The following is a 24,741-nucleotide window of genomic DNA, read 5'->3' on the forward strand; positions in this document are numbered from 1 at the left end:
CTTGCGAACTATTCAGTTAGGCTATAGCTGAAAGGGAAAACCCCACAGTTCACTAACCCACCTACTTCCTAATTTGGGTGAATGAGAGAGGGAGACTCTGTGAATTTAGTTCAGATATAGAGACAGAACAGCGCAGGGGTTATCATCATAACTGCAGAGCGTGAATAATAATAATAAAAAAGAATAATAATAATGCACATGACATATTGTCATTGCCCTAAAACGTAATTATTCTAATTGCATGTGTAATTTTGGGGGATTTTTTTTTTTATTGAAGTCTTTTTTTTTTCTTTTTTTGTTTTACTGTTTATTTTAATAGAAAACTTTGTGCATGAGAAGACTATGAATTTAAGTGTTTCAGTGAGCTGTGCTTAAACATCTTGAGCAAAGCATATGTAAGTATGTTGTTTAATCTAGGCAAACTGAGGTGATAGTCATCTTGGGACCGAGTAGAGATTCAGATTTACAAAATGATGATAAAAGGATTCGTCTAGAACCCATACGTCGCCTACCTGAGGAAAATGACCATGAGTGGCAGTAATCACACTGTGCGATCTGTGCCACTGGATCTTACCAACAAAACCAGAGAGCGTGGGAGCTGCGCGCAGACGGGGGACCAAGGTCGCCCCAGACCTACTCCAGAAAGACAGGTGGAAGCGGCGCACAAGTGCAGCAATGGACACGGAATTCTTCCATCTGAACCAAAGGACTGTTGTGATGGATCAGTTTCGCAGACTACTCAAACAGACGCTGTGGGTGACAGGGGAAATGGGACGCGTGAGGGTCCCAAACAATCCCGACCCATAACCCCTAACGCGAACAATCAGACGAACACGGCAGGAAAACCGGCAGATTCCTCATTTTCCAAACTTCCGCCAAGGAAACGTCCTTTCCCACGGGATGTGGATCATCAACAGAGTGGTCCAAGAAAAGATCCACCTAGCGTGGCTCCAAACGTGTTGAAGAACCCCGAGTCTCAGATAGACACAGATCCACAGCGGATATTTAGTACATTTGGAAATAACCCAAGCGTCAATGACTCCCGGTTCGTGCCACACTTAACACCATATCGTAAGTTTACAAAAATGTTTATTTTTAATGATCGCTAACTTTAGATTTTAAGTGCAAACTTGGATGTCTTTGCGCAATTTAGTTTATGTCATGTCATTGTGAAAGTATGTGTGTCCGTTTGCGTGGAGCGCGTGCGTCTACCATATGATTGCGCAGTCATGGTCAGTCCAGTCAGCGAGCAACAGTCAACGCGAAACCATTGAGCTGATCAGCAGGATGTTTGGTTCAGCAGCGTGCAAAACGTGTCAGTGGGTTAACACGTAGGTGAAACCGGGGAGTGTTGTAATACATAATGTTTCTCTGTTTTTTGCACTATACAAACAAAACCGCTTATTATCTATGTATCAGTTTGAAAAGTAAAGTACAAGGTAACACCGTTTGAAAACACAGACACTGTAAACTGTATGCATGAATTTATGTCAAAGTACCTTTCCCACACCCTCCCATTGTTGGTATAGTCATGATAATTCTAAGACTAAAAGTTTCTGTGGATGTTCTATATCAAATTAAACAAGTAGCCTAAATTTGTGGATTCAGATTCTGTCATTTAAACACTACCTCACAGCTTAAATGAAAAGATAGATGGGGTGGTCACTGGCTGGCCATATGATAATTTCTGATTGATTAAATTGACAACCACTCCCCAGTCTCCATTATACAGATAATCCAACATACATAATCTGCAGAAATGTGCTGAAAACAGTCACACATTGACATTAGTAGATTCCCCACCGAATTCTTGGTTTTTATGATAATGTGCTATGCAGAGCTCCAGTTTGTTGAACGTTTCTTATCTTTTCATAAAGATAATCTAAACCAAATGAATGCACACTGCAACTGTCCAAAATTGAGCCCAAGCGTATTATCAAACATATCCTGTCATAGCTACTACTTCTTCCAGTTGGTAAGAAGCTACTTTCTATATAGGACAAAGGTCCATTTTTCAGTGTGGCCAGTTACATTTTTTGAGTACACAACTGTTGGTTTGTGGTTTGGGATGCATATTTGATTTAGTTTTTTGAAAACTAATATTTATTTTCCTTTGGATAGCAGGTTGTCCATATTTCCAGTGGCCTCGGCAGCATCCTCCACCGGAGAGCACAGATCGGCTGCTGGCAGATATTGCTGAGGCAACACGTCAAGATGAAGACGGTGACACGTGAGTCTTTTACCATTTTAAAAAGTCTCAAAGTCATTTCATGGCATTCAGGAATTGATTATGGTGAAACATCCGACAGAATTGTGCATCATGCATTTCAACAGCTGAAGAAGTAGATCAAACCCTATTTTATTATATGCACCGTATATTTAAATGGTCCTATTCATTGTTAAACTGCACTTGGGTTTATTATTAGTAACTGTATAGGTAAATTATGAGTATTAATAGGGTGGATATGTACTTTCTGTTTACTTTTTGGAAATTCCAGATTATCCTAGATGTCACTCTGACTCTTGATTAGTCATCCAGAATAAAAAAAAAAAACTATAAATATTCTGAGGTCAGAGGTACAGTGTGCTTAAAAATATGTAGACATGCTTTCTGTTTATTGTATTCCTGGCTGAATCACAAGAGTCAAATACAGTCACTGTGACCCCTGTTACCAGTAAATTTCAACTTTCTGTTCAAAAAGACCACCAAAATCGTTATATCTGATGATACACACTGAAGAAAGAGATTCTCTGTGCTTTGTGAGACCGAGAAAGGGAGACTGATTCTGGAGGAGGGTATGTCTTGTGGGTATGAGTAAGAGTAACTGAGAGAATCTGGTTTTCGCTATTTCATGTGCTGCTGTTTCAGGAGTTGGTTTTATGAGTGTGGCTGTTTATGGAGATGCCAGAGATGAACATTCTCCCTTAGGCTTTGCCACTGACACAAACACATGTACTGTGTTACTGTAATATCTGAACCTATACTCAGTGTGAAAATATCATTTCTCATGTGAGTGAAACTTCTGCCAAAAATGATACCTGGTGTCACGCAATATTGATATCAAGGTTTAGTCAGCAGCAGTTAAAAACATCGCTGTACGTGTATAATGCTTAGTAAGCAAATGAAGTGGATTCCAATTTTGAGAAGTAAAATATGTGGAGCGCTTTTTTTTCAGTTCGTATTTTACTAACCAGATATTTATTTGACTCATCCTGCATAGATTCATAAAGGGATAGTCCACCCAAAAATGAAAGTGGTGTGATCATTTACTCACCCTCATGTCATTCCAAACCCGCAAAAATTTTCTGGAAAAAAGGTCTATTGTCTGTTGTCGATAATGTAGCGATGAAGCACAGCTTACACAGAAGTCACTTTCAAACAAAGCAGCATTTTGTTGGTCAGTGCGGCAAATCCAAGCTTGAACACATTGCGAAATCTGCATGGGGAAATCTTTCATCCCCAAACGAAATTCCCGATTGCATTGAATTGACTGGATTCACCTATGAAAATTCGCTGAACAAATAGGAAATGTATCCGCATCTTCAGACTTTTGTTCATCTTCAGAACACAATTCCATTTAGAGTCTATGTAGTCAACATTTTAAATCTTCAAAAACTACATAAAAATAAGGTAAAAGTAATTCATAAGAATCAAGCAGTTTAATGTAAGTCTCTGAAGAGACACAGAATAGCTTTATACGATGAATTAATTTATTCAGAGCTTTTATTCACATATAAACAATGACCAACGCACACACATAGAGCACATCAAATATGGTAAACAGGTGCTCTAATGTGCTTTCTTCAGGTTTGTTTTCAGTATCACGCATGTAGAGTGTTTATTACTTTCACTGGATAGACAAATAAATGATGAGAGAATAAATAAAAAAAAATCTTTATTTGTGTTCCGAAAAAGTCTTGAGGGTTTGGAACAACCTGAGGGTGAGTAATTCATGCTCTTTTCATCATGCTTGAAGATGGGCATTAAAGCACAGAAAAGTATCATAAAAGTGGCTCATATGATTCAGTAGATAAGAAGCTGTATGATGAGAAACAGACAACTGATAATCTCATTGATGTATTCATGAGAGTTCATTAAAGGAGCAGCGATTCCTGAATGAATCATTCTTTTGAGTCAGATCTCCTGATTGAATCACTTCATCTAGTTCACAGAATCAGATTGAATGATTTAGTTCACAAATAACGCTGTTTCTGTTCTCAAAGAGCAAATCACTGACTTGCTCCACTGGAGGAAGAATATCAGTAAAGAAGAACTTCGGTTTGTTTCAATCATAAAGAATCAGAAGATACAGCATTCCTGTAGCTCAAATGGTATAGCGTGAAGCTAGCAACAGCAGGGTCATGGGTTTGAATCCCAGGGAATGCGTGATCATATGTGACCCTGGACCACAAAACCAGTCTTAAGTTGCTGGGGTATATTCGTAGCAATAGCCAAAAATACACTGTATGGGTCAAAATTATAGATTTTTCTTTTATGCCAAAAATCATTAGTATATTAGGTAAAGATCATATTCCATGAAGATATTTTCTAAATGTACTACTGTAAATATATCAAAACGTCTTTTTTGATTAGTATTATGCATTGCTAAGAATTCATTTGGACAATTTTAAAGGCGACTTTCTCAATATTTTTATTTTTTTGCACCCTCAGATTCCAGATTTTCAAATAGTTGTATCTCGGCCAAATATTTTCCTATCCTAACAACCCATACATCAATGAAAAACTTATTTATTCAGCTTTCAGATGATGTATAAATCTCAATTTCGAAAAAAAATTGACACTTAAGACTGGTTTTGTGGTCTAGGGTCACATATGTAATGACATGTAATACAGTAAACAAGTCATAAGGACCACTTTTATGGTGCTTTTGCTTGTCATTGTAATTGCATGGAAAAGAGCAACCAGTACAATTCTTCAGAATTTCTTCTTTTATGTTCCACAGAAGAAAGAAATTCATGCGTAAGTTTAAAATAACATGCAAACGATGAGGTGTACTGTTATGGTGAACTGCTTTCTTAATAAAATGTTTAGTTCTGTTGCTATTTTATTGGCTTTTTTTGATTAGATTTTTTTAACCACATTTCTTCCCTGAACTGATACACTGCTGATAGTTGTTAGCAAAGTTTTGGTTTCCAGTAGATCCCTATTTCCTGGTTTCTGTCTATTGTTTACATGTACATCTGTCAATCATGCTATTCAATCAACTGCATTTACACAAACAGAAAAACAACATTCTCTATCTTTATTTCTCACACGCTGCCTCCCCCCCTGTCTGCGCTCTCTTACGTCAATGGGTGTCTTGTGCTCTCACCTTGTTTTCTTCTCAGCACTTCACAGACCCTCATTTTCGGGAAAGCCTGATGCGAGTGCGAGTCTGTTGTGTGACTGCGGTTTTTTCAGGTGTCTTTCTCTCTCTCTCTCTCTCTCTCTTTCATCTCTTTTCACTGCTTTGTGTGTTTAAAATGAATGGGCTCAAAAACCCAAACATCCGCTCTTCACTTCCTCCTTTACCGCTTTTTCTCTGTTGCTTATCGGTCTCTCTCTCTCCCCCTTTTGCTCTGTTCTGTAAGCTCCTATACTTGTGCCATTTCTGCTCTTTATACCTAGTTTTTCTTCTTTCCTCCTCTTTCATAGTTTGCATACTTATATGAAGCACCATAAGGTTGCATGACAGGTCATTCATGCTTTAAAAGTATCGTTCACCTGAAAATAAAAATTCAGTCATCATTTTCTCACCCTCATATTGTTCCAAACATGTACGACTTTCTTGATTCCGTAGAACACAAAAGAAGATATTTTGAAAAATGTCTCGGTGTTTTATTTTTTATTGTGACAAGAAAAGTCACATAGGCTTGGAACGACACACATTAGTGTTGCTCAAACAGTAGTGCATGATGTTAGCAATGCCATGTATGGCAAAGTCATGGATTTGTTTCTCTGGGAATGTATTTGATGCATTGTAAGTCACTTTGTATAAAAGTGTCTGCCAAATTTGGTAATGGTTAAAAAAAATTTAGGTTACATGTGATGGCTGTGTCATGGCTATGCAGAGAAATATAGAGCCTTGACACCTGGTTACCTTTAAACACCTTGCTTGTAAAGATTTTATAGTCTCTTCTATTCCTGTGAGAGTTTTTATACGAGTGGTTGCATGTCATGTGTTTGGCTCAGGCTGTTTATGTCTTGTCTCAGCCTCTGAGTTTGTTTGCTGCAGCAGAAGCAGGCCTGTGTGCTACAGGGGATGTTAGGTTTGTGTTTCTGGGCTGTACAGGATGCCACACATGCGCCACTGCCCCGCCATGAGCCCTTCATCTCCTTCTGATGATGTTCAGGTTCCTACGTCAGTCTCAGCCTGAGCCTTATCTGGGGCTGCGGTCTAACTAACTCTCAGTCACTTCCAGGAACCCAGAGAGTTTCATCTATCGAAAAGAAAGAGAGAGAGAAACTAAATTCTGACCTGCAGTATAGTAAGTGACAGCAAAGTCAGTGATCATCACATACTGACAGACATGTGATAAAAATATATGATAAATGGCCAGTTAGTGTACATTAATATTTTTATTTAAATGTACATTTTCTTTTGATGTTCTTGTGATGGGTCTGTTTATCCAAAGGTTGGCTTTTCTTTGTCAGCCACAAAGTGATATAAAATATCATTAAGCATTAAAGCCTGACCAAATTAGTATATTTACATACTTTGTTTTGATGTTTAATTGTTGTGATGCAAGGTTGTGATGTTGTTGTGATGTGAGGCCATTACAATAATTGTTAATGTACTTTTTATTCAAAACATTTTAATGTTAAAAATTTAGTTAAAGGAATAGTTCACCCAAAAATGAAAAAGTTGCTGAAGATATACTTACCCTCAGGCAATCCAGTATGTAAAGAGCAGATTTGGAGAAATGTATAAAATTCACTTGCTCGCCAATGGATCCTCTGCAATGAATGTGTGCCATCAGAATGAGAGTCAAAACAGATGATGAAAGCATCACAATAATCCACAAGTAATCCACACGACTCCATCTCATTTTATATTGCTGTTTAAAGTTTTTTTTTTTTTTTTGTTCCCCTCAGAATTCAAGTTCAAGAAAGTTCAAGATTAAGCAATAATTGGTAGATCATCTGCATCACCGCGAACTCCCTTTTTCATCATGAAATCAGAACCATTCTTAATATGGGTGTTTTTGGCAGTATCCACAAGTTTCCGGGGGGCGCTACTGTAAAAAAGAACATGGGTAAAACTTCCGGTGAAGTGGCGGAAGTAGTATACCAATGTTATTTTGTGTGCAAAGAGTCTAAGCCTGCGTCCCATCCTAAATTCTATGTGACATTAGTAATTTTCAATACTATTTAGGGCAGATAGGGTGGATAGTATGCACATTGGGACGCAGGGTAATTTTTTTTCAGGACTTTTCCACTGTCGGAGCCAGTGCTTTAAACGGGCTGGGCGGGGCTAATAACCTCAGACCTGTTTTACAATAGTAAGACAAATTTTTTTTTTACTACATTGACTAATTAGTTTGTGTCAGGATTGATAACTAGTCACACAGAAATAGAGTGGTATTTACCTATATTTCACAAAAGAAAGACACACACAGCCTATTATTCAGTCGCAACTGTTTCTGTTTATTTGTAGTCACAGACAGTTTAGGTCTACATCACATTTAGAAAGAATGATAATTTCTTATCATTTTCCATTAAAAATACGACCATGAGTAGCTATAGCACTCTCTCTAGTCCCAATACATTGTTATATTTTCAGTAAGAAAAACAGGGAGCTCCCGAACAAAAATTAGGTTAATGATTTATGACATAGGCGGAGCTATATATGAACATCAGGTATAAAGAGAGGAGACTTATTGACAGATAAAATATGTAAATGAATACATCACTTGTCTGATTTTTCAGGCAGTTGTATTTACTATGTTCACCATGGTAATGCGTGCATAGTCTTTTGCATCGCATATTTCTGCTTTGTAGACACGCCCACTTTTGACGCAAGGCCTCATGGGGCGTAGGAAACTTGTGGATAGCAGTGCTTATCTGTGCAGTGTTTTTTTTTTGATAAAGTTACCCTTGTAAGCTTTAATCAAATACCCCCCTCAACAACCTGTCAATCAGCAATGATCCAGACTTCTGATGGATGAAATTAAGTCCTGTCCTACATTTTGTCTCATTTCAGAGCTGTTTTATTCAAATTTAAAGGGATAGTTCACCCCAAAATGAAAATTCTGTCAGTAATTACTCGCGCTTATGTTGTTTCAAACCCATAAGACCTTTGTTCATCTTCGGAACACAAATTAAGATATTTTTGATGAAATCCGAGAGCTTTCTGACCCTGCATAGACAGCAATGCAACTGAAACATTTTATGGCCCAGAAAGGTAGTAAGGACATTGTGAAAATAATCCATGTGACATCAGTGGTTCAACCGTAATGTTATGAAGCTACGAGAATACTTTTTGTGTGCAAAGAAAACAAAAATAACAACTTTATTCAACGATCTCAACTGAAAAGACAATTGCAATTTCTGACTTTTTTTTAAACTGCCGACCCTAAAGGCCCCTGCACATATACAGCACTTACTGAAACTGCAATAGGCAGAGATTTGTGCAGCTCTGATTATAGGTTTGTTTTTTGCAAAGAGAGAATGTTCTATGTCTTTAATGTGGCCTTTGCACTGTAATGCAGGCCAATCTCACATGCTCTGTGTAAAAATACAGTCCTCAGACCTGATAAAGACACAGCAATGTCTTTTCAGAAGGGCTGAACCCATGGCCCTGATGGCAGAACTTAAAAAAAGCATGAGATTTCCTTAAGTACAGTGACACTGAGCTCACTTACAGGAAAGGAGACAAATAAAGAAAGAATTAAGCTACTAATAAACTCTTCTGCTTTCTTATCAAAACCAAGGAACAGAGAAGCTGTGATTTGGCAGTTCACTGAGGCAGCTCATAGCCTGAGTCAGGCCAGCTTGCATTCATTTTGACTAAATGGCTCTTCTCTTCCTCTTTTGGTTTAACGCTTTATAAAGGAATATGATTTTTCTGGTGACCGTTGTTCCAAACAGAAAGTTGTATTTCAGGAAGTCAGGTGGCATGGTGTATTTTTTCACATGTCAGTTTCTTATATTTTATCACCTGTTACTATACATGTTGCATATATAAGATTTGTGCTAATATATGTATCATTTGATTTCATTCTCTCTGTTTTATTAGCAAAATCTTGCCACAATGGAATAACCCACATGAAGCAATTGCAATGTCCCTTTTTAGGACATTATTTACATTTATATCATTAGGAATATGAATCAGCACCATAATTCAATCATTTGCTCTCCCACTGTCTGTGTTCCGGCTTGTTTCATCCCACAATGACTCAATACGAGTCAAAAGACAATATAAACAATGAGTCCCTGTTCTTCTCTGTTCCCTTTTTCTCTATCCGCTTTTCATTTTTCCTGCTGTTGCAGTATGACTTCCCATCAGACCTATTAACATTCTTGCCTCATTCCCAAGAACTGTTTTATGGTTCGTAATGCAAGATATGAACATTCTACATAGATATCTGCATTGACAGCAGTCCTTGATTGATTGTTAGTCCTGCTAAAAAGTGTTTTAAATTTATATTACTTTCTATCGTGTTGACTTTTGCATGTTGCATGTTTCAATACTGTTTTGCATGTTACTGTGATCAATGGCTAAGCAAATAGAACATGTTGGACTCTTAGTTTGCAAATACATTTTGCTTGTGTTTCAAGTCAGTGCAAGGTTCTTCTTAGTAATTTTCTCAGAGTTTCATGGGAAGTTCTGCTAGAGGAGTCTGAAAAGCACAGAAAGCCCCTAATGCAACTGTAAATATAATGATAATTAGTATTCAAAACAGAAAGAACGGTGCCATTGTCCCTGAGGGCAGGAAGTGACTTCAAACCAAAGTAGCTGTTACTGGAAGCAGATTTAGAAGAGAGAAAAAACATCATTTAAAACATTTCATGAAGAGTCCCTCTCTCTTTCTCACACAGTGTTTTCTTCCTGTTCCCAAACTTTGACTTCTACACTCTCACCTCAGAGAGGCTTTCTGTGAAACGATAGGGAGATAAGCATTTCCCTGTACTCACCGGCACTGGTTGCATTTAGAGCCACTGTGTACAAGATGAGTCATACACATGATTGTCAGGTGAAGAGTTATTCATTCCACCTTTTGAACTCGTTGGTTGACTTGTGCAGGCCATTAAAAAGACATCACTGTAATGTTGCTAGTTTGTGTGGTTTAATGTTAATGCATATACACCAGTATGCATGCTGTTGTCTTTAGGTGAATAATGCATGGATTTATTTGTCTGTTTGCATTTGCAGGCCCCTTCACATTGCTGTGGTCAAAGAGAACTACCAATTGGTCAACTGGCTTATTGAAATATATCGACGGGCACACAAAGACCTGGACATTTTCAATAACCTAAGACAGGTAAAGTGTATACAAACATTCACACACACACACACACACACACACAAGCAAACTCTGTCAGGTATCATGAACTAGCAATGAACGATACTTTTCAGCATTTATTAATCTAGATCAGTTGACCTCAATGAGGGAGAATATATATAATATTAGGGGTGGCACGGTACACAGATGTCACAGTTCGATACGATTTCGGTACAAAGGGGGGATAAATCTACTATGCTCAGTTTCTTTTCATTTATTTTGAACAGACAGTAGTGCAAATTACAATTTTTTCCATCTAGATGTGAAAATACTAAATATTATTACATGTTATATGTATATATATATATATATATATAATATATAAAATTTGTTTTGTTTTCATTGTGTGTACACACAAATAAAAGCAGACCTTTATACAGTGATTATTAATAAGACAATAAGTGTTTAAAGTTGATTCTGCTGGTATAAGGAAACAGTTGAAGTGATCGCGCAGGAGCACACACACACACACAAAACACATCAGTTCCAGCATTGCTAACTTGACAGCGCAGTTGGTACTTTATCAAAATAAAATACAGTGAGCCAAACATCAGCGCGCGCGCCTCTGTGTCACCGTTGGAACGCGACTGAAGTACAAGCCTATCATTTACATAATAAATAATAGTTTAGCATTCAGATACATTACATCGCAAATATGGAAATATTATGGAATATTTGGATTTGTGCCAAATTAGAGAGGTAGGATACAGGAGCACAAAGCCCCATTTCGCAAACAGTTGAGTGCGCAAGCCTTTAAAGTATACTCCCTTGTCAGTCTGTGCGAGAGACGCTTCAGAATCAGCACATGGTCACTGTCACTAGTGTGCCGTGGAAAATTATCTAAAACTTCCATATCTCTATTATATTTTGTTATTATTATTTTAAATCAGTGCTATTGGTCATCGTTATGTCTGTTTGTGGGGTTTACAAATATTTAACCAATGAAAAGCATTCAAAACCTCGTAACGCCATTGGATCCTCAAATTGTCAGTCAAACCTCATAACTCCACCCCACCTCCATTCAGAATGAAGCGCCCATAGTTGTAAGACAGACGTCTACTTCTTCACAATGCAAGGGTAAATAACTGATGTTTGAATAAGAGCAGCGTTTCCTTTACTCAAGAAACACAGTCTATAAAGGCTAATGTTTTTGTATGTTTAAAGAGCAGTCTGTCTTCGCATATGCTGTCTAGTTGTAGCCAATACACTTTTGTACGTTTTAAATATCCTGTGCATAGCGGTTCGTCTTTTATATCGTGAGATTTTGGTCAAATGTATTTAACAACAAGAGAAACTGAGTGCCCATATAGCTACAATAAACTTTAAAACTGCAAACTAATGAAAACATGATGCTCATATGCGGCCGTTCTAATGATGGACAAAACACAGATCTCTGTCAATCGGTCGTCGAAAACCTTGTTAACTCCTTCGAGTATGATTTTAAGAAATGAAGTGCAAGTGTCTGATCATATATAAAGCCAAAATACCAACTCTGAAGACGCAATGTTTAATTGTGAACATTTCCCCTTTCTCTCTCTCTCTCTCTCTTATATATATATATATATATATATACAGTGAGGAAAATAAGTATTTGAACACCCTGCTATTTTGCAAGTTCTCCCACTTAGAAATCATGGAGGGTCTGAAATTGTCATCGTGGGTGCATGTCCACTGTGAGAGACATAATCTAAAAAAAAAATCCAGAAATCACAATGTATGATTTTTAACTATTTATTTGTATGATACAGCTGCAAATAAGTATTTGAACACCTGAGAAAATCAATGTTAATATTTGGTACAGTAGCCTTTGTTTGCAATTACAGAGGTCAAACGTTTCCTGTAGTTTTTCACCAGGTTTGCACACACTGCAGGAGGGATTTTGGCCCACTCCTCCACACAGATCTTCTCTCAGTCAGGTTTCTGGCCTGTCGCTGAGAAACACGGAGTTTGAGCTCCCTCCAAAGATTCTCTATTGGGTTTAGGTCTGGAGACTGGCTAGGCCACGCCAGAACCTTGATATGCTTCTTACAGAGCCACTCCTTGGTTATCCTGGCTGTGTGCTTGGTCATTGTCATGTTGGAAGACCCAGCCTCGACCCATCTTCAATGCTCTAACTGAGGGAAGGAGGTTGTTCCCCAAAATCTCGCAATACATGGCCCCGGTCATCCTCTCCTTAATACAGTGCAGTCGCCCTGTCCCATGTGCAGAAAAACACTCTCAAAGCATGATGCTACCACCCCCATGCTTCACAGTAGGGATGGTGTTCTTGGGATGGTACTCATCATTCTTCTTCCTCCAAACACGTTTAGTGGAATTATGACCAAAAAGTTCTATTTTGGTCTCATCTGACCACATGACTTTCTCCCATGAGTCCTCTGGATCATCCAAATGGTCATTGGCAAACTTAAGTCGGGCCTGGACATGTGCTGGTTTAAGCAGGGGAACCTTCCGTGCCATGCATGATTTCAAACCATGACATCTTAGTGTATTACCAACAGTAACCTTGGAAACGGTGGTCCCAGCTCTTTTCAGGTCATTGACCAGCTCCTCCCGTGTAGTTCTGGGCTGATTTCTCACCTTTCTTAGGATCATTGAGACCCCACGAGGTGAGATCTTGCATGGAGCCCCAGTCCGAGGGAGATTGACAGTCATGTTTAGCTTCTTCCATTTTCTAATGATTGCTCCAACAGTGGACCTTTTTTCACCAAGCTGCTTGGCAATTTCCCCGTAGCCCTTTCCAGCCTTGTGGAGGTGTACAATTTTGTCTCTAGTGTCTTTGGACAGCTCTTTGGTCTTGGCCATGTTAGTAGTTGGATTCTATTTTTTTAAAATATTTATTTTTTATTTATTTAGTTTTTTTACACTGGTCTAGGGGGCTTTGTTTTCAAGTGCGCAACTCATGGCATTCGCTGACTGTTCTTCGGCTGGCGGTTATCAAACAGCGCTGCATTACTGCGGGCACCCCCTTCTGGATTGGGGGTGAATTGCCTGTATTCGTAGGCCTCATGCACCGAACCGAGATGCCCGTACCATAACGGTTCGGTACGAATACATGTACCGTGCCACCCCTATTATATATGCATAATAAATATACACAGTACACATACACATTATGTATTAAAAAAACATTTACTTTGGATGCAGTTAATCGAGATTAATCATTTGACAGCACTAAATATATATATATAAATATAAATTGTGGGACTGTCAAAAATGTTAATGATAAATTAATAAATAATAATAATAATAAATTAATGCTAATTTCTACATGTTTTATGTTTGTTTTATGTTTAAAGAAAGTTTTAGAAATTAAGATCAGTTGATGTATTGTGAACAATAGTATATATAATACAAATAGTAAAAGTATATATATATATATATATATATATATATATATATATATATATATATATATATATATATATATATGTGTGTGTGTGTGTGTGTTATAATATTTTAGAATAAATCAGATAATTAATATTATATAGTTAAATAATAATTAAAATGAAATGTTATTGTTAGTTCGTTAACTAAAGTTAAGGAATCAAACCTTTTGTAAAGCGTTACCTTTTTAAGTTAGACATAAAGTAGCTTTGAAATTTGTGCTGCATTGGTCTTTGCAGCAGGATGTAGCAGGACAGAAGAGAATTAATGTTGGTGATTGTTGGATTAGGGGATTTAAAGCACCAAGAATACCAGGCTAGTTAAACCTGAATTCTCGTCCCTGTGGGGCATATGTTGGTTAACTGTAATTTCCACAAATATGTTTAACTGTCACATGATACCTTTAGCTAAGGTTTGAGCAGAAGAGGAAACTACTCCTAGGGCACTGTTGTACTCAAGCGATGCCACTGAACTGCTCGTGGTTATTTGACCACTTTTAGAAGTACTGGTCTGCCCACTTGTGTGCTCACCACATGGCCACCACAACACACGCAACTTGTGTCCTCCGCCTCATCTTTCTCTCATGTGTCAGCAACAAAAAGTGAGCGAGCAGACCTGTCGGATTGTTCCCAGGCTTTTACATCCTGTTCTTCTCCTTTTCTGGTTGTTAAGCCGTACTTCCACCAACCACATTATCAATTACCGCCATTGCATGTCTAGTCAGACCTCAAAAATCACCTCAAATTCATGTTTAGGTTTCACTTGACGTACAGACGCACTCTTTCACACACACAAACACGAACGCTTGTAGATTCACAGGCAGCCAGCAGTTACCAGAAGCTGCGCACATGTCTTAGCCACGGTCTGAAACTTGTTTCTGTCAGATTGTTGAGGTTAACTTTTGTGTTATATCCTGTGTTCAACTCTTATTTCCCCAGAAATGTGAACTGTGCATTAGCATGTCTTTGAAGCTTAGATGGAGTTTTGAGTAACTTTTGTTGCAGCATTGCTTGAAAATTACGGTTTTGGTGTTTCCAAAGCCAACATTAGCGAGTAAATACAGTGAATGATATGATATTATAAAGGCAAGTAGACGCACAGCTGACTGGTACGGGACCAAGGAAAGTGTTACTACAGCTATCATTATTACTACCACTAGAAATTGTATATGCCAGAATGACTTGTATCACAATGTCTCCATTTCCACTCCTTTCTTTTGTGAAAAATGATTGTCCTCCCACGTCTGTCATGATCATCACTAGCACTGACATTTGAAATGCACATGAGAAAAAGCATGCTGTGTGTGTGTGTGTGTGTGTGTGTGTGTGTGTGTGTGCATTACAAAAGTGTTTTTATGATAGGTGTTGCCTATTATCAGTCAAGCAAGACCACAGCTGATGAGCTGTTTGCATGGCTATAAGTAAACTCAGTTTACAGAAGTGTATGTTTTTATACTAGTATGAGTGTATGTGCAAACATAGTTAAAGCGGCTGCTGCATGCGTCTCAACTTAAGTATCCTCATTCCGAGAAGTCACATGACCCCCCTCACACCCTGAGTTGTTTCTCAACATACCTTGTGTTGAGGTTTGCAGGGTATTAAAAGGGACTTTCCCTTGCGCGCGCTCTCTCTCTCTCTCTCTCTCTCTCTCTCACTCTTCTACAGCCTTGTAACATGCTTATCTTTTTTATCCTTTATTATAAAAAAATTATTTTACTACAGGTTAGAGGCCCATCGATCTTCACCGAGAGACTATACAATTGCGTAAATATGCATAGCTATATTGGCATTAATTTCAAGTGAACATAAAATCCAAATTGTGCCTATTTACTTCCTTAATGCATGTTCCTGGTTTTATTGTGATTTGCTGGTGCATGTTACGCCAAATTAAAAAAAAAAAAAAACTATTTGTAATTTTTAATTAATATATAAAAACATGCTCTTATCAGCTTGCTTATGTCACTTTATGTGAATATTAATCAATTGCCAAATAGCTATCTTGTCAAAGAAAAACAACTAAAACCAACATAAAAGGGCTTGCTGGTCTTAGCTGGTCGCTCAGCCTGGTCAAAATGATACATTGGCCAGTTTTAGAGGGATTTTTAGCACTTGTCATATGGTCAGGCTGCAGGAACTAGATGGCTGACTAGCCTAAAACCAGTTGAAGACCCGCTTGGCAAGTCTAGGAGAAAAGTTTAAACTGGCTAAGACCAGAAAGCCATTTTAAGCTGGATCTTTCAGGTATTAAGCATTATTTTATGAAACTATGAAATATTTCAGATCTGGCTATTAGTTCATGTTAACCAATAACTAACTTGTTAAACAACTAAAACCAGCCTAAACTGATTGTCTGGCCTTAGCTGGGCTCTCAGTCTAATCCGTTGGCTAGTTTTAGAGGGGTTTTGGTTATTTTTTAGATTGTCAGGCTGGGGAAGCCTAAAACCAGCTGAGCACTAACTTGTTCAGGCCAGGCTTAGACCAGATAAGACCAGCAAACCATCTGGATTGGATTCAGCAAAACTTATTTAGATCTGGTTCCATTCTGGCATGCAAGACCCACTTTTCATGTTCCAAGCAATTCTTCATGGATAGTACTAGATACATTTTTTTTTTTTTTTTGCATTAAATGTCCTCTTTAAATCTTCTTCACATGCATTGCGTGAGATAAGTGCATGCATCGAGTACACTATTTATTTTTCCTGTCTTTTCTTGTCCTTGAGTTTTTGTTTCAGCCCAGTCATCTGTGCTAAATCATGCAGGCTTTAGTTTCAGTTCACTACAGTGTGTTTTTGGCTCATGCATCTGTGTCATGAGTCTTCCCCTCAATCGCTTTCCTTATTCATCCAACATTCCCCTCTTTTTTCATTCTTTTTTTTTCTGTGTTTACACACAGGAATGTGAATCTAAGGACACACTGCAGGGGAGAGGAAAGGGATTTTCCCTCTCTGATCCATCTCTTCCCTTCATCGCTCCCTTTGCTCAATCATTTCCGGCTCCTCCTTTCCCTTTCTGTGTTTCTCTGCTCCCTCCTTTTCTCCCCTTATGCTCTTCCAAGCGCATACAGTTTCTCTTTAAACTTTTATTGGTTGTTTATTGTTCAGTTTATTGCAGGTTCATTGGAATTGTAAAATGAGAAAGGCACTATTACGCTAAAATTTCTCTTCTCAATGTAATGTGATGTGATGTCCTTTCTTATACAATTTCCTGTTTCAGGGCTTGCCTAAAGAGGATGTCACCGTTCCTAAGTTAGATTTGTAGTGATACAATTGATCTGAGGACAAAGTAAAAACCCATCAAATTTTATGTGTGTGGTAACATGTCTTCTAGCAGATACCCACACCAGAAAGTTTGTGATGCTTGGTGAGTCAGACAGGATTCAGGGAAATAGGAGCGATGTTTTCATAGGAAGGGAGGGCCAAAGGCATTGTGACACCAGAGGAATTTCTGTCTTCATTCTCGCTGTACTTTTTTTTTTCTACTGTGCCTTACTGGAACATCCTCCCTCCAGTGTCAAACCAGCCCCCTCTGTGTGTTTGCCTAGAGCCAACTTTACCTGCTAGCACATCTGAGCTGATCATAATCTTCAGCGGGTATCATTAAAAACCACAAACCTCTCTTTATCCTTCAATCTTCTTTTGTCAACAAAACACGTAAATAATAGATTACTTGACGTAGTGTGCAGTATTAGCTTCCTATATTAGCAAAAATGCTAATATCTAATGTGATTTTAGTGTACGTCTGGATGCAAGATTGAAATGTACCTTTTCAGGTGCTGTGACTAATATAGTACTTTATTTTTACTGCCTTTGCCTCAGTAAATGAAAGAGCTTTGAAGAAACTAGTACTGTGTGTTGTCATCCTGACTCACTTCTTGTCGGTTAGGCTTGGTGGTTTATCTCTTTCACTTTATTATTTAACTGTTGTCAACAACACTAGTTCTTTCAATCTAAGATTTTACCTCAGGTGAAGGAAACAAAAATAAACTCGTCCATGATTGTTTTGACCAAGATGAACCAGCTGTTCCCTCACAAAGCAGACAGAAACTTTGGCTTATTACAGTTATGTCAGTTAACGTATCTAAATTATAAGATAAATTTTAATTTTAATGTTTTTCAATGAATTCATCACTCTGCTTTAACCAGTTTATACATGGCCATAACCACAACAGATATCGTAATGATAGTCTAGATAGTTTTGTGAAAGAAATGTTAAATGACCAACAGTAATATCCAGTGATGCAAAGTAACTTTTTTTTTTTTAGTCAGTCAAAGTTCAGTTTTAAATTGAAAATATAGATTTATGTGATTCATGGACTTCATAATTAAAGATGACAAAACAAGAAACATTAATAAATCTGTTTTTAGCATATCATTCAATCTCTTGATAAAAAATGAATCTGTGCATATTTTAAACCAAAAGATTATTTTCAGATAGTTCAAATGGATTACTTTACAATAAATTCTTGTTATTTTCTTAAATCCCTTTAAAATATTCAATTCATTTAATATTTAACGCACCAGTATTCAAGTCATGGTTACGGCCTTGACTGTACATGTTTGTTTGCGTGTGTTGGATAAGTCACCGCAGGGTTGTTTACAAAGGGGCGTTAGCCCAGTTTATTTCATTATTATCAGATCTATGGATCTGACCTTTAACCTGTTAGACAAGTTCCAGGTTAGCAGCTACGGTTACAGGAATTCACACCAGGATGTGACTCAACCTATAGCTCATACACCTGAACACCTTATCAGACATCAGAGTGGTAGATTTTTGAGATGCACTGCTTAAATATTGACAGTTTTGAGTGTGACTGTGCGGTCTAAATATAATTGGGCCTTAAATATACTGTGGATTTGATTGACTGAATCAGTAAACGGTCTTTATTTTTCTCTCTCTCACTCTCACAGACACCATTGCACTTGGCTGTAATCACCCATCAATCTATTTTGGTGAAAGCTCTGCTGGATGCAGGCGCTGACCCTGGAGCTTTGGACCGTAATGGACAGACGGCACTGCACTTGTGCTGCGAGCACGGAGAGGTCGACTGCCTGTATGTCATCCTCAGACACTACCCCCAAAACCCTTCATCCCATCTGGAGATCAGGAACTATGAGGGTAAGTGCTGGACCTGGATACATGCATTTTTGTGTCAATTTTAGTAGAATAATTGGTCTCAGGAAAATGTCATTTCATTAGTCTTTTGGCATGCATATGGATGTGCTGACACTAAACCTCTCTTGACTATGGTCCTGTTTAGTACAGCAATAAGAACAAATACATAGCCGTAAAATTATCGTTCCTCTTGTCTGTGTCATTATGCAACACTTCTGAAAATTATAAATGACTTATGGCAGAACTTTGTTCCACTGGGGGGCAGTAGACAGAAAAAGATCTGCTGGTCATGGATTTTACTGTATGAATATGTGATTTATGATTTGGAAAAAAAATTGTATCATCAGTAAGGAGGGAAGTATATCGCCATCTAGCTTTATTTGTGTACTCAGAAAACCTCTTCTGTACGACTAAAGGAAAATGTTCATTAATTATGCTGACCTAAACAGTTTTATTTTCTATTTTAGTTTAGTTTTTATTTTTAGGTCAGTGTATTTCTAAACAGTCCTTACAGTTAGTATTGGCCCCATTCATGCATATGAAATGTAACATGAGATATTTCCTGTTGCTGTCACAATTCAAAAAGTCCCTAGAAACACAGTGAGGGGGTGTATTAGTGTTTTTGTGTATTTTACCCACTGAAACATGCCCAAACTTGTTTCAGTGGGTCATTCAGAATACAGCCTGAAGATTTTAATGTCTAATTTAAGGTCTGACGCCCCTTCACCTGGCTGTGCAGAATGGAGGTAAAAAGTTGGCAAAAATCTTATTGAAGAACGGAGCTGAAATCAACGCTGGGGTCAGTGAGTTTGTCATCATTTCCACTACCTTTTCTGTTGTCTGATGTGATGTTATATTTTACTAATGCATGAGTTATTCCTTTCTGTGAAGTGAGTTATGTATTATGATCACTAGGGTTTACCACACACGCTATTTGTTTATTGTGTCTCTTTTTTTCTCTTTTATCACAGGATAATAAGAGTGGTCGAAGTCCACTGGTTCATGCTGTAGAAAACAACTTTACTGACATGGTTATCTTTCTGATCGAGGTGTGTGCATATATATATATATATATATATATATATATGTCTATATATGTGTGTGTGTGTGTGTGTGTGTTTTTCTGTTGAGTTTTTTTCACACGTCAAAACCAATGAATCATCACTTTTGTCACAATCTTTTCCTTTCATTTTTATCTTGTACTTCTCTCTTAGAAAGGACAAGGATGAACAAATAAGCCTGAAATCTATTACTCAGTTTTCGTCTGTGAGTTACGGGCAGTTATTAATGTTCAGTGTCTTTTTCTGTGTGCTGTGTCTTTCAGAGTGGGTGCGATGTGAATGCGCAGTCTTACAGTGGGAACACAGCGTTACACAGTGCCTGTGGCAGAGGTCATATAGATATTGTCAGGGTCTTGCTGAAAAATGGAGCTGACAGTAGTCTGAAAAACAACCACAATGACACTGCCATCATGGTTGCAAAAAACAAAAAGGTAAGAACTGAAAGAATGGCATTAGTGTATTTGGAAACATACTGTATATTAATTAGTCTTGCCTAGTGATGTATTTATTTACAATATAAAATGTTTTTTCTGCTCATCAGTCAGTGTCATTTTGACAAAAATACAGATGGTTATTTGAGTCTTTCATTATAATAGTCAATAGATTCACCAAAGTATGTATAATATGCAGACACTGCCTACAAGTGGTGATTCACAGAACTTTCATTGCTCAGTTTTATTGCATATTAATTACCAGAGTTGGACATACCAAAGATCGATTATAGTTGTATGAAGCCCCATGGAGACCCGTTCTTGTAAGAAATAATAAAAAAATCATTGCAACTTTACATTCCACAGTTGTGTTTTAAAGGGATAGTTCACCCAAATATGAAAGTTCTATCATTAATTACTCACCCTCATGCCATTCCAAACCTGTAAGACCCTCGTTCATCTTTAGAGCACAAATTAAGATATTTTTGACAAAATCATTTATTGTATCTTCACATCATCCAACATTCAAGCTCTATTCATCTGTCAGTATGTTATATTATAAAAGCCTTATTTCCTGTGTCAGTCCACTCCAGGCCTCAGCTTGTAAAACCCCCATTAGCCTCATAATCCATCCATGTGTATCACCATAACTTCTGTAACTCATCTAAACAAGAATATACTGTATGTGGTCTTGTTTTAAGGTATCTGATGTGCTGCGTGGGAGAGGCACTCGCAGCTGCACTATGAAAACTAGCAGTAACGGTAGGCATCCCTCTAAAATTGCTAGAGTGAATTTATTTCTAAACACCTTGTTTAAAGTTTTAAGACAATTTTTGCTCTCCTGTTTAGGCTCTCTGTCCCCTGGCAGCTCCAGCCATTCTCCCCGAATGACTCCCACTTTTCAGCGCAGTGCATCACTTTCTCCTGTGACTCCAGTTTTACCGCGAAGTCAGTCAGCAGACAGCATTTCAGAACGCCAGTCACCGATGAACAACGATGAAAAAACACTGCAAACATTGCCACGGACACACCATAATGTAGCAGTGGACAACAGGGCAGGCTACGGAATGGCACTCCATAATTTCCCATCATATCTGTTACCGTCTGGTTACGACCAAATTAAGCCCACTGTCTCTCATATCCAGAGAAGGATGCTAATTACAGATTACCCTCTTTACTATCCCACTGGTATTCAAGCACCTCCATATTACTCAGATGCACATATCATCTTACTCCCCAGTTTCCCTGTGCCGGTCACATATGGCTCTCCTTCACAGGGTGCCGTTAACCAATCACGGCCGTCCAGTCGCAGCAGTGACCAATCAGACATGTCTACTGTGAGTGTAAACAGTGAAGAAAGAGGTGTGAGTTGATATTAGCTAGATGTTCAAGCAGCTGGTTGTCTTAAAGGTATAGATCATGCAAAAATGTTTAATTCTGTCATTATTTATTCACCCTCATGTTGTTCCAAACCTGTATGAGTTTTGATTATGTTTGGTTGACACAAGAAGATATTTTGATGAATTTTGGTAACCAAACAGTCGCTGGTAGACAGTAACGCCCATGGTTTGGAAAAAGTACTATGAAATTCTATGGCTAACAGCAACTGTTTGGTAAGCAAAATTCTTCAAAATATCTTTTTTTGTGTCCAGCAGAAGAAAGACATACAGGTTTAGTGGGTGAATTATCCCTTTAAAGGGATAATTAAAATTCTATTATCATTTATTCAACCTCATGTTGTTCCAAACCTGTATGAGCTTCTTTCTTCTGAGAACATATTTTGAAGAATGTTGGTAATCAGACAGTTTTGGTGACCATTGACTTCCATTGCAAGATGGAATTGCATGCGGGTTAATAAATGATGATTTGGGGTGAATTATTCCTTTAAGTGGTGTTGTTTGAATATTATTTTGTGTTTGAACAACATACTGACTAATTTATTGCATTTATATGTATCTAAGCATTTTTCAGATATTTGAATCTGATGTTATGAAGTTTTTCCAAATCAGTAATATGTATATTTGTGTTACCAAGTGTTTTGCTATATATTTGGAATGATTGCTGATTTTGCCGTGTATTATAATGGATTGTGATATTTATACTTCAATAGCAAGACAGCAGAATTTATATTTTTTTTCTTCCTGTTTTCATTTGTGATTTTCTTTTGTTTACCATTGAAATTGCATGTTGTCAGTGTGTTTATTGACATCGATTTGGTTTTCCCATGTTCAGATTTTCCAGATCTTAGTTGTTCAAATTTGTACGACACTCACACACACACAAATTTCATTCATGTTTACAAAAAAAAAAAAGTAATTGTCAAAAATTGTAGTTCACATTTTGAGGCTCTCAAAGGGGTGTTATTAGGATACACATATGACAGCTGATTTTGACCAAGTGTAATGCCTATAGAGGTCAGAATAGGTTTATCTAATGCGTGCACTGCCATTGTCAGCTATTGTCAAAAATACCATGTACACAAAATCCCAAAATTGTGACTATGTGCCACTTTTGAGTGCAAGTCTTTGAAAGGCAGTTTGGTATCACTGTCTGATGAAGTTTTGTGACAAATTTTGAGATTTGACTCACTGCTTAGTTGCTTAAAATGGATAAACTTGTAGAAGGCAGGTGTGGAAAAAAGTGTAAACTAGGATTAAAACCATTGCCAAAATCTTGAGAAACTGTGATTAAACTTATAACCACATGGGCTTTGATGTGTACTTGCCATAATGGTACTTAAAGGTGATGTTGCTGACAGTTATGTGAATGTATGAACTTTGCTTTACATATGAATGTGTAAATAAGTGCATAGTAGTAGTCTAATTTACTATGAATTAAAAAAAGGCATATTTTTATACATGTGTGCATTTCATGACTAACATTTGTATAATACATATGATTTTCTTCAATGTAAAGCACAAAAAAATTCAACATTTTTCTTTTTGTTATATGAAGGTCACATTAAATCTGTCTTTGAAACTTTTTTCATGCCTTCATCATTTTTCACTACTTTTCAAATGCTTTTTATGTATAGATTTATTTAGCCTACCTTTTGTCCAGAATTTTTTTTATCTTAAAGGGGTCATCGGATGCAAAATTCACTTTTCAAGTTGATTGAACATAAATGTGTGTTGGAAGTGTGTGTACACATCCATCCTATAATGATAAAAATCCACCCAGTGTTTTTTTTTTTTTTTTTTTTAATCCCTATTTTAAAATCCCCTTTCTCAAATCGGGCTGTTCTGAGATTCTTGTCAGAATGATGTAGTTCTGCACAGGCCCCTCCCACAATAGTTGATTGACAAGACCTTCTTACCTTAGAACCGCCCTGAGTGAGCTGTGAGCTGTCCGCCATTGTGTCGATTCTGGTGCAGGGGAAGACAAGAATGTCTCCAATTAAGCGACTGAGGTGTTCTTGTTGTTGGATGCAGGGGCGGTTCTAGACCACAGTAACTGGGGGGTCCAGACAGGGGCCACTTGTGCTTTAAGGGGGCACAATTTTAAAATTCATCCTAACCTTTAAGTATTATTAATTCAGTCATTTTTCACCATGGCATGTATCATTGCAATTTCTAGAAGTAATCTATAACAATTTCAACTAAAATTAATATTTCATCATGTTTCGTTTATTTGGACAAATAATTTTGTATGTCAGGGGCATCATTTTCGAGGGGGCACGAGTGAAAGGGGGGGGGGGCTCTCATGCTTGTCATATGACACACAGCAGCCACAATTCCACTGTATAACTGATATAGGCTTATGTATTATTATTTTTTTATTCAAAATATTCCCAAAATATATCATGAAATCTCTCGATTCTCAAATATGTGCAAGTAAATGCATTTTGCACCTTTATAGATGTTAGTTGATCTATAATGGGCGAAGTACCCTAATAGTGTAATATTAACTTTGCATAAACTTTGCTTTTTACTTAAGTACCAGATGACATACCATGAAATGAGTGTCATACCATAAACATATAATAGGACTGACTTTGTATTTTATGTGGATTTAATTAAAACATTGTGTTACTAATTAGCCCATAACACTTTCATTGTACAAAAAGAGCAAAGAACGTTTACATTATCAAAGAACATTTTCACTTCAGTCCAGCGGGTTCAAGCACTCTCAAAAACTCCCATAATAATCTCTAAAGCGGTTTACACTGTGAAATTAATATCTTACTTACATTCATACATCTTCACTTTGTTATTTCTGAGGAGAGAATTCACCAGAGAATTCAGTCAG

The 24,741-nt window shown here is 37.5% G+C and overlaps 1 protein-coding gene across 4 annotated transcripts; it reads left to right on the forward strand.

Moving 5' to 3' along the window:
- The first annotated feature begins 73 nt into the window (after positions 1-73).
- Positions 74-23,476, forward strand: bcl3 (BCL3 transcription coactivator). 4 transcript variants are annotated; one of them, XM_058746455.1, is made up of 9 exons: positions 74-1,071; positions 2,125-2,230; positions 10,377-10,485; positions 18,797-19,004; positions 19,712-19,800; positions 19,973-20,050; positions 20,326-20,493; positions 21,195-21,255; positions 21,343-23,476. In XM_058746455.1, exons 1-9 carry the CDS (start codon positions 522-524, stop codon positions 21,864-21,866), a joined length of 1,893 nt encoding a protein of 630 aa, XP_058602438.1. In that variant the 5' UTR covers positions 74-521; the 3' UTR covers positions 21,867-23,476. The 4 variants fall into 4 exon arrangements, with proteins under 4 accessions (XP_058602438.1, XP_058602437.1, XP_058602440.1 ...); XM_058746454.1 differs by having other exon boundaries at positions 81-1,071; positions 2,122-2,230; XM_058746457.1 differs by having other exon boundaries at positions 931-1,045.
- Positions 23,477-24,741: the final 1,265 nt, after the last annotated feature.

Source organism: Onychostoma macrolepis, chromosome 16 (assembly GCF_012432095.1).
Source record: "Onychostoma macrolepis isolate SWU-2019 chromosome 16, ASM1243209v1, whole genome shotgun sequence".
Taxonomy (NCBI): domain Eukaryota; kingdom Metazoa; phylum Chordata; class Actinopteri; order Cypriniformes; family Cyprinidae; genus Onychostoma; species Onychostoma macrolepis.

Coding starts and splice junctions, on each gene's coding strand:
- bcl3 (XM_058746454.1), top strand. CDS start 522: ATGACCATGAGTGGCAGTAATCACACTGTGCGATCTGTGCCACTGGAT. Junction 1,072..2,121: donor GCCACACTTAACACCATATC/GTAAGTTTACAA, acceptor TCCTTTGGATAG/CAGGTTGTCCATATTTCCAG. Junction 19,801..19,972: donor GAGCTGAAATCAACGCTGGG/GTCAGTGAGTTT, acceptor CTTTTATCACAG/GATAATAAGAGTGGTCGAAG.